This window comes from Etheostoma cragini, chromosome 3 (assembly GCF_013103735.1).
Source record: "Etheostoma cragini isolate CJK2018 chromosome 3, CSU_Ecrag_1.0, whole genome shotgun sequence".
In the NCBI taxonomy this organism is placed as follows: domain Eukaryota; kingdom Metazoa; phylum Chordata; class Actinopteri; order Perciformes; family Percidae; genus Etheostoma; species Etheostoma cragini.
In genome coordinates this window covers 9,789,576-9,800,775 of record NC_048409.1, presented here as the reverse complement: position 1 = coordinate 9,800,775, position 11,200 = coordinate 9,789,576, and the positions used below count along the sequence as shown (strand labels likewise).

The window sequence follows — 11,200 nt, the reverse complement described above, 5'->3', positions numbered from 1 at the left end:
CTCCAATGGTCAGCTTTTCCTTCTGAAACCTAATGGATGTGGTCTTCAAAATGTTGCCAATGTCAAGCATGTGTGACAGAAAGCACTGAAACGCTCTGTGCAGATACGCTACAAGTCACTGTTATCACTTGTAGCAGAATGTGCAAAAGGGAGTCTCCAACCGCAGCAAGTTGCCGGGGCTTTGGCACAACGCCGTTGTAGATTCTGACGTTGACAGCAGACCCATCTCTGCACACAGCAACCAACTTTGTTGTCCAGTCATCCAAGCCTGTGTCCTATAAAAGTCTCACAAGTTCTTCTGTTATGGCCTGCGCGGTTCGGTCAGCACCAAATTCAATCAATCCAATGAAGTCCGAGGTAAACTCTCCATTACTGGACACAGACAGGATGTAAACGATTTCCTGCTCAGTTTTTGTGATGTCCTCAGATCCATCAAAAAGTAGCCCCCAAAATTCAGCAGACTGCAACCTGGCTCGTAACTCCCCGATGATGGTGTGAGCGGCATGGATCCGACATTTACTCCTAGCCGCTTCAGTAAGGTAATATCCTCAGTAGGAAGACATGGGACATGCGTATTTAGTTTAAGGAAGGCAACCAGAAAAATATTAAACAGAGCTTGCCACTGATCTTCAATCAGCTTGTCTCGCCATCTGGCAAGTGGGCGAATGGAAATTTTCTCTTGGCTAGCTGGTTTAGTAGCAATGGCTTGCACCACATTTGTGTGCTTCTTGCTCTTTTTATGTTTGTCAAATAAAGGATGGTTGAAATTCTTTGAGCCATTAAAAAACGCACCTGTTTTGTCTGCTAGATGTGGATTTGTGCGGCAAATCTTGCACCGCATTTCAGTGCGCTCATTGTTGGCTTCAAGCCACTGCACATCTTGGAGCCACTTTTCCGAAAAACCCTTTGCTTCTGCTTTGGCTACAGTTGGCGTTTCTTTGTTTGGCAAAACGCCAAAGAAGCTGCTTAATGTGTTGCTTTTTAGACATCTCTGACCGTAGTTTGCAAGCAACATGTCATGTGTACGGTTAGATGGGAATGTCAGTCAAGTACACAAAGACGCGTAGTAACACAAGTGGCATTACGCATTCCTGATTTTTGTCGCGCATGCGTACCAGTTATATTTACCCCTGCTTATGAGTCATGTCGTAGCTGGTTGGCCTAAAGCGTGGTTTAAAACTCTCAAAATGAGACCGAAGTCGGTACCACACATTTTGGTTATGCATTTGGACTTTATTTATTCACATCACTGTAAATTTTCAGTTAAATGATGAAAAACTATTTCTAAAATGAGACATATTAAAAGGAAATTCACAAAATGGCCTCACAAAAGGAAAATAGCATAAATGTTTGATATAAAAACAAAGGTGAATATTTAAATCCAAAAGTCAAGACTTTGCACAGCATAAGCTGCACAATGTAAATGATGCCAACTAAACTATTTCCAAACCTCTGGAATCTTAGGATTAATTTTTGTTCATTAAATATTTCTTGGTGTTCTTCTCTGGCCTAAACAATATGATGAAACACTTTGGCGTAAATATACACAGTATTAGTCCAAAACTGGAGGCCAGAATGGCAAATATCTCCACAGCCACAGTAAATTTCCCAGGAGAGCTGAGATATGCAGGGATAAAGGTGATCCAGACTGCACAGAATATCAGCATGCTGAAGGTGATGAGCTTGGCTTCATTAAAATTATCAGGTAATTTTCGAGCTAGGACAGCTAACACAAAACAAAAGACAGCCAGTAGACCTATGTACCCGAGCACAGCCCAGAACCCAACAGCTGAGCCCAATGCACACTCCAGGATGATTCTCTCCTTGTTTGTGGTTAGGTTTTTCATTGGAAAAGGGGGACTAAGAACCAACCAAATAGTACATATTAAAACTTGAATAAGCGTAAAAGACACTACAGTCATTCTTTGCTGTGGAGGACCAAACCATTTCATGACATTACTACCTGGGAGTGTAGCTCTAAAGGCCATTAACACTACTATTGTTTTTCCAAGAACACAAGACATACAGAGTACGAATGTGATCCCAAACGCTGTGTGGCGCAGCATGCAGGACCACTCAGAGGGTGCTCCAATGAAAGTTAATGAACATAAGAAACATAGAGTCAGGGAGAAGAGCAGCAGGAAGCTCAGCTCAGAGTTGTTGGCCCTGACAATTGGGGAGTTCTTGTGACAATAGAACACAGCCGCTGTTATAATGGCCAGACAGGCGCCACCAACTGAGAATGCAGCCAGGATGATTCCTAGGACCTCGTTGTAGGAAAGAAACTCTACAGGCTTGGGGAGACAAGTGTCTCTCTCTTCATTAGGCCAGAACTCCTTGGGGCAAGGGAAACAATCAGGGGAATCTGAAAAAATAAAACAAAAAGGCCTTCTAGCAGTTCTAATGTATCTCGATCTTGTACAGTACATCGGCTTTGGATTAGAAGAAAAACAAATACCTGTAGCATTACTAATCTCTCCCTCAGGACACGGTATACAATCATAACAACAGATGGGTTTTCCTTTTTGCAGCAATTTACGAGTTCCTGGAGGACAGCTGTCAGTGCACACTGACACAGGAACCTGGCACATAGAGCGAAATGTATTTATTGAACTACACATTTATATATTTATTTTACATTCATTTATATATTTATCACCTAATTTATTCATTTTAGGACATATTCTTTAGCCATATTTTTTAACTTTTGGATTTATTAATTTATTTATTATTGTATAAACTTTCATTCTAAAGTAGATTACGTCATCAGTAGTCAATTGATTACAAGCAGGCTTGGTTGTGAGTGAAGAAACAATTACAGTGAACTAAAATGTGTGTTCATTATACACATATAAGACCCTACAAGATCACCATATTTACACTCAACAAAATCATGAATGCAACACATTTGTTTTGCACCCATTTTTCATGAGATGATGACTTTTTTCAAAAGGTTTATATCAAATATTGTTCACAAAACAGTCTAAGTCTGTGTTAGTAGCCACTTCTCCTTTGCAGAGTTAATCCTTCCACCTTACAGGTGTGGCATATCAAGATGCTGATGGCGGGGGGGTCTAGGAGTGGTACAAAAACCCATCAGCATCTGGTGTCATGGTTAGGTTTAGCATTAGGGTTAGGGTTCAACCATCTTTCTCTCTCTCGACCTGACTGCCGTCCGTTGTTGTAACTGAGTTGAGTAGGCAAAGGCTCACATTGGATGGCGTCTGGTACTTTGGAGAAGTGTTCTCTTCCAACCTGTTCTCCAACAACCTTCCCCTAAACCCAACTGTCCTGTTCCCAAGAGTTACAGAACCGTAAGCCCAAACACGACCTTCCCCTTGACCCACTGATCCCGTTCCCGCGAGTCACAGAACTGTAAACCCACCCACAAGCTTTTCCCTAACCTAACAGCGTCAAAAGGGACGCCAAAAGTCCCTACCAAGAACGTGTTACATAGCTAAAAGAGACTTTTAACATCAATAACAACAACAAAGGCACCTGACCAAGTGTCCGTATGTTAAGAGATGGGAATGAGGATGTGTGGTCTCTTCACGGATAATCCCTAAATTTAATCCTAACCCTAACCATAACACCAGATTCTGAGTGGTTTTCATACAGTTCTGTGAACAATAGTTGAGAGAAATAAGCCTTTTTTGTACGTAGAAAAAGTCTCAGATCTTTGAGTTCAGGTCATGAAAAATGGGGCATAAACAAAAGTGTTGCGATTATAATTTTGTTCAGCATGTGTAAAATTATTTCTTTTGTGTTTCTTACTTGCGTGCCACCATCCACCCAGGTGAGGTTTTGGTTGATTTGGAACTTCTGGCCCACCGGCAGTGATTCATCGTATTGTCCTACTGTCACCAATTCAATACTGCCACTCTCACTTTTTTGCCAGTTAACCAGCTCGTATCTTGCCACAGGATCCCCGTTGGCATCAAATGACACGTCATAACCATTTTGGGTAAAATTTACTTCCTTCAGCTGAGTAAGAACCTGTAAAGATGAAATTAAGGAAAATAGTGATGGAGAACAAGAAAAGAACAAATATTTTATTTCAGAAAAGGTACATTGTGGCAAAAGAAAGGGAATTGGTGTTTTCACTTATGTTCAACTGACCTCTTTGGACTCTATCCTGGTGAATTTGTCACACTGAGTTGTGGAATTTGTTTCCTGACAAACAGCTTTATGAATGGCATGAGTTATTGCATAAACAGCCTTGTATACCATGTTAGTGATCCGGAGCTGAGATGTGTCAGTGTACGGGCTGTGGAGCGTCTTTATGTCTTCAGTTCCATCACATAATATCTTGTCTATGGCAGCACCTAAAAAACATGTCAAAGGCATTGATAATAATATGTGACATTACATTATTATTATTTACCTATGTGTTTATTATTTGTCTACCTCAGGAGGGTTTTGTTTTTGGTTTGGTTTGCTTGTAAGCAACTAAGGAAGTAAAGTTTGTTTGCATAGCACCTCACAAAGTAATTCACAATAAAATCCCTTTGAGATGTTTCCATAAGAAACATAAACTCCGTATTCTCACTGATAAAAAGCTTGATTAGAATGAAAGTTTTGTTAGAAATGGAACAAGCATTGAGCAGGTCAAACTGCAATGATGATGGGAGACCAGCATCCTCAACAGCTGATGGGGACGCGTAAACAGCTGTTGCGGCCATCTGATCTCTAGCTGTAGCGAGTGGTCAGCCGCTGGTCAAGCAGCACAGCAACCACTGGTAGCGGCAGGTCCATATTCCCACCAGCACATCGCTGGATCCAACGGGCAGAAACATCCACGGGCACTGCAGCTGGGAAGTAATTCCAACTGCATCCTGGAGGGAAACCGGCCGCAACCACTGGGAGTGTTCTCCACGACAAGGCCAGAGCACACCCATCCAGTGAGATCGCCTCATCTTGACCTGAGCGCCAGCTCTGCAGCTACTTCTCCTCGGTCTCTTCTTGGGATTACCAGGGCCCTTGGATGTAAACAGGAGCCGGTACTCAGTTGAAGAGTAAGGACACACGAGGGGGGAATGGTTTGTCTGAAACTTTCCCAGCTTTCAAAGAGTCCTTCCATAGACACTGATGTTCAATAACGAGCATTAATCATAAGTCCCAGTAGCAGATACACAATTGTTGGATGATAGGGCTAAGATGACAACAAATAGGACAACTACAAACATGGAAAGCTTGCACTGATGCTGTACACGATCGGCCCTGCCAGCACGATCCGTTCTGCGCATGAGCAATATGTTTGCGCATGCGCAGATGATAATCATGATGTTTGACGATTTACCAGGGATTTAATGCACAGCACAATCTGTTCCACGGTAGTGGTCTGCCGTTAGCCTCCACCGGAAAGCTAACAACGTTAGTTTAGCTAACAGCTAATTTGGCTAACCGATAGCTGACAGCTTGATTCAGCCTAAAATAATGTTACTCAATCTAAACAGTGGGAAAAGCAGGCTACAGCTAAATTAAGACTCAGTTATAATAAAGACAAGTATTGAGTGATTGTATTTTAAATGAGCACAAGTAAAGTTGAACTGACGTAACAGCTGTTATATATTTTAATGTTTATTTTAACTTTTGAGGATCTTTTACATGCTGTCTCAGCTAGTGGTAAGCCAAATTAGCTGTAAGCAAAACTAACGTTAGCTTTCCGGTGGAGGCGAACAGACTTTCTTTACCAGTCTATGGGAACAGATCGTGCAGTGTTGTAAATCCGCGTTCATCAGGATTTCATCTGCCCATGCGCAAAAATATTGCACATGCGCAGAATGGATCGTGCAGGCAGGACGGATTGTGTACCGACAGTTGCGATGCAGCAGTGGACAAACCAAAGACAGGTGCCATCTTGCTTTTCCCCCAGTGAAAACATACTGGAGCTGTTTATCAACAGGAGTATGGAAAACGACAGGCCTGCTTTTCATGAAACTTGGTAGAAGGTTGTACCAGGGGCCAGGGAAAAACCCATTAAAAAGTTGATCAGATCAGAATCACGTAATGCTAATTAGTTTTCTCTTTTGTTAACATCATGAGAAATGGGGTTCTGCATTCTCCAAGCACCCTTCTAATTGTCTTTGACATACTTTTGTTATTTTAACCTACTAAATGTGTCTTGCAGAAATCCATATATCTACATTGTTCTAAATTATTAGTTGAACATTATTTTACAATACAGTTAAAAGCATTGATTTGAAGATGTGTCTTTTTGTTTTTGTGTCTGTTTGTATCTGGACATATGTTAGTGTTTTTCATGTTTATTCATGCTAGTTTATGTCAACATAAATAAGTCATCAAACAATTAGTCACATTTAAAAAAGGCAACAAATGAATGTAATTAAATACTGACATGATCGGCTTAACGTCTTTAAAATAAATTGAATGACCAGATGTCACTGTCAGTATGATGGCCTTAATGTAACTAGAAACACAGGAAGCTCCGTTCAAACAATAACAAATAAAAATATATAAAAACATGACCACTAAGACACAACTGTGGATGCTTCTCCTATGTTTAACATAAATACAAATGTCTCACTTTCTCCCAGCCGGCAATTGAATGCATCCTCCCAGAACTCAGTAAGCACTGGAGAGGCAGCCACTTTAGAGGGAGACAGATCCAGCAAGAAGTCTCTCAGACCTGGGATGACAGATTTCTGAATGCCAAATCCGATGGCTCCAGCACAGAAGTTGAACTTCAGCAAGTCCGGGGCGGTTACCCAGGATTCACTGCCTATCCACTGGCGAGGTGAAGAAGGCACGAGTGACAGCTCCTCCAGCAGAAGACTCAGGTCTACAGGGGATGTAAATGCCACAACAACCGTAGCTGTTGACCTGGAGAGACATTTCAAATAAATACAGTATAGGTTTTAAAATACATATTAAGAAAGTAAACACAAACAATCATTAGTAATACATAAATTTGAAGAAAAAATAAGCATTTCCAATTTGCCATTGAACATAAAAAATAGTTCTTGTTACATTTTTGTTGTGCTTTTGTGTGCGGGACAATGTCAACACAGGGAATATCAAACCTGCGGATAACATCAGCAATTCTCCGGATTCTGCTACGTGGGTGATTCCGATAGAAGGATTCAGAGTATTCTACACAGATCCCCTCTTTGCGTGCTGCTTCCAGGAAAGTCGCCATACCATTATTGCCATAGTCTGAATCTGACCGGACAGCACCTATCCAAGTCCAGCCAAAGTGTTTTACCAGCTTGGCCAGCGCTTCAGCCTGGAACTGATCACTAGGGACGGTTCTGAAGAAATTTGAGTACTGCTGCTTATCGGACAGACATGCACAAGTGGCAAAGTAGCTCACCTGAAGGGAAAGAACAGGGTAAATAGGGACACAAAAAATAATAGGCACAGCATGGTCTCTATTACAATTCTTTTCTCCAGAAATCCAAAATATTTACTTGAGGGATGTTAAAGGGCCCGATGATGCGCGACATGCTGATGGATGGCGAGGACTCAGACTCACCAATAACAGCCATCACCATACCAGATTGTGAGCAATTGTCACCGGTGTAAAACACCGGGTCCAGGCCATTTGAAATCTGGAATGCCACATGCACTGCCACGGGCACCGAGCCGCACGCATCATAGATGTGATAACCGAGTTTGATTCCCGGCAGCAGCTCCGTGCTGTTGTTTATCTCCTCGATGGCAAAGATCATTGCACGTGAGAAGCGCAGTTCCCGGGTGTTAATGCTGCACACAGAAACTCATGTCTCTTAATAAAGGACAGTCACAACTTAAAGAGAAAAAGTTGGAATAATAAGTGGAAATTGCAACGCATAGTTAGTGACAATGCCTGATAGCTGCCCACATGTGAACAAAATAGTGTACAGGCATCAAAGAGTACCTGAACGCCATGATTCAAAAGATTAAATATGAATCCAAAATGTACAAGAATCTAAAACTCAAATTTGTAAATGTGTCATTATAATACCGGCAAATTATATGACTAAATACTGATTTGGCACTTCATGTGAAATTGTTTTTTGTTGTTGAGTCAAACACAAAACCTGCAACACAATTGTAATCACATCATGAAAATCACAACAATTTTTTCCTCACATAGTCTAACATCCTCTTATTCACCACAACTCCTTCTTACTAACCTGGTACATCTTAGTGGCTCAGGCATGGTGGTGTAGTTATGCTTCACTGTGTACATGTAGTGGTGTATGGAGAAAACACCACCAATAACATAATCACCATCCATTGCGAATGCAGGTATACGAGAGGTACCCTGGAGCTTACATTTCACAGATGAAGTCTGAGTGCTGACTTCAGCACCAGTCCTATCCTCTATAAGCCCAGTCCTTTGTTTAACATCATCCTCAGAACCATTCAGGACAAGAGCTGAGTTCAGTTCACACAAACCCAGAGACAGGAACAGAACAATACAGAGAGCGGAGATCTCCATCCCTCAACTGAAAGCATGTGGGCATGTGTGTTTTATAGATTTTCAGAAAAAACCTTCCCTCCTTTTACTGTACGTCAGTTTATTTAACATCAGAGAGAGGATGGCCTAATCCAGTTCTCTTGTTTCATCTCTATGGCTTTGATTTAGCTAATGTTAGATTTAAGCCGAACAAATGTGCACCATAAATCCTATTTAAAAAAATGCAGATACAGAAATAATCTTTAAAAGGAAATTTTATTTATTTTATCATGAATGGTGTGAATTTAAAGTGACTTAAAGGAGAATTCCGGTCAATTTCAACACGTAGCTCTGTTGTTTGTAAATTTGGAGTGCTGTCAGGAGAGAGAAAAATGAAAACAATCGGTGATTGTCACACATACTGCAGTCAGTTTTGCTGTGTTCACTCAGAAGGAATCACTGCACATGGGTAGGAACTTTTAAAGATATTTTGAACATTTTTAGAGGCTAAAAACAAGTTTAAAACTTGCCCTGTTTAAGCCTGTTGGGTGCTAAGGCTAGCAGGGGGATAACAGGGTGTAGGCAGCACCAATTTTACAAATTCAAGGCCTCAAGACTCAACAAATTTACAAAAAACAGAACTACGTGTTGGAAGCAACGGAAAGTCTTCTATAATTTATTTAGCCCATGCTGAACTAATATTTATAAAATACAACGGCAACATTAAAAGTATATTCAGGCAATAACAATTAAGAAAAAGTTACTTCACTTGTCTCCGTCAAAATATGTGGTATAGCTGTGTCCGTTCTGTCTGTGGGCGCTATGCAGTTTTGGCAATTGCTTTGCTGTTTGCTCATGGGTTTCTTTAAAGAGCTCCTGCTACAGCTTTGGATTAGATATCTAGACTGTGTAAAAACTTGATCAGGAAGTCTGCCGTTTCTTCTTTCTCTCTTCCTCTAACAATGCTTTCCTAGCTTTCTGCTTTTTTTGCCGGCTCAGCCGTGACAATAGTGTGAAATCTGTTGCTACCTTGTTCTTGCTAGTTGGTTCCTGGATGGGGGCTTGTATGTGTGCAGTGCCTAAAGCAAGTTGTCACACGAGGGACCTGATATCACGGCAAACTTCCTGACACTGAAGAGCGCCTTGCTGACCAAAAGTTGCAAGGGTGGTTTTCCTGCTCAAAGGCGCTAGGGGGCAGTGAGACAACCACTATTCAACCCGGAAAAAAATCATATAACCATTCCAATGACTCCGAAGGTCTTTAGTTAAGGTAAATTAAGATGAAGAAACTGCATAGTTCCCCTTTGACTGTTTTAAGCGCATATGCCAATAACTGGCAAAGATTTAGATGTACAGACATACTAAATGCAAACTGTTAACGCTAAGGAACAGAAAGACTCAAACGCATGGCTCACAAAGAAAACTAAATGGATTTATTGGAGCTGAGAGGAGAAGGGAAGTGGGGAAGCAGACGCCAGGGATAGGGATGCACAGACGGGGAGCTTGGGGAGTCTTGAGGGTGAGGATACTCGGGAGAGGAGTGGGAGAGCCAGGAGCGAGGAGCCGAGGAGAAGAGACTGGGGCTGGGAGCTTAGAGGGAGTCAGGCTGATGCAGGGTGCCGCGGGAGGGGAAACAAAAGGGGTAAGTTAAACACAAAACTTTGGTTGATTGGAGATGGTAGGCAGGTGTGAGCAGCGGGAGATAGATGAGACTCAGGTGTGCATAGTCAGCTGGCTTCAGCAGGAGAGAGAGTGAGGGAAAAAAAGCTGAGTCCGGACGAAGTCGAACACTCTCCATGATAAAGCCCAGGAACTAAACAGACAGAATTCTGAACTCACACTTTTCGGCCTTAACACTAGAAGTGCCGGGATTCCATAACTACTAGAACTGCCGTGAGCGGTCATTTTGACCGCCAGATTCCAAATACTATAATCTGTCATGATAAATACCTAATTGCAATATTAATGCAGGTATTGTGTTAGGATACCTTTAGAAAAACGAAATAACACCAAAATGTACAATTTAACGAGTTTAATTATATACTGAGTTGCCCAGGTGTTTCAATTATTCATATCGGCATAGTAAAACTTAATTATTTTATTCTGAAAAATATGGTATGTAAATTAATTCAACATAACTTAAAACATGCAAATAACACCTAAAAGTACCCTCTTTGAACATTTATAACCTAACCTAACCTGTCACTGCCTCCGTGTTGGTGTCTGCCGTCGTGCGCAGCGATGCTCGGACCGTGCTCCGCTCCCTTTTCTCCTTGCTAAACTCGTGTCTCAGCTCCTCTGCTAGTTTCTGCCTGAACTTCCTCCGGACAATGTCACTGCTGGTGCACTCCTTGGAGAGGATGTGTGCAATTCCAGACAGTTTGAGGATGTATAAAGTGGTATAAACACGTAGTCAGCCACCGGCCATCTAGCTCTGTGTACCGCTCCTTCCACAGAGCGAGCGCCCGGCGGCTCTTCAGAACGGAGTCCATTCACGCCATATTCACGGTGGTAGCTAGCGTTAGCGACTCTGGCTTTACCTTCGGCCCATCGGTAATGCCCACACTAGGTACTCAAGACCGCTTATGACGTTTCTTTGGCAGAGACGCTGATAGTAACTAAGCAACCAATATGCATCTTCAACCGCGCGAAAGATTAAAAACAATACCGCGAAAATCCGAGCGGTCAATATGACCGTGTATGGCCAAAATAGGTCAAAGTGATTTTATTTTCTTTGCCTTGTGTGTAATGTATATAAAAACTTTTTTTTTTTTTTTTTTTTATTTTTTTTTTTTT

General features: G+C 41.7%; 1 protein-coding gene across 1 annotated transcript; it reads right to left on the bottom strand.

The window, feature by feature from the left end:
- Positions 1–1,376: 1,376 nt before the first annotated feature.
- On the bottom strand, positions 1,377–7,718 carry LOC117942161 (extracellular calcium-sensing receptor-like). Its single transcript, XM_034867491.1, has 7 exons — positions 7,431–7,718; positions 7,044–7,333; positions 6,548–6,843; positions 4,187–4,325; positions 3,775–4,069; positions 2,459–2,582; positions 1,377–2,365 (listed from the first exon to the last, which is right to left on the bottom strand). Exons 1-7 carry the CDS (start codon positions 7,689–7,691, stop codon positions 1,467–1,469), a joined length of 2,304 nt encoding a protein of 767 aa, XP_034723382.1. The 5' UTR covers positions 7,692–7,718; the 3' UTR covers positions 1,377–1,466.
- Positions 7,719–11,200: the final 3,482 nt, after the last annotated feature.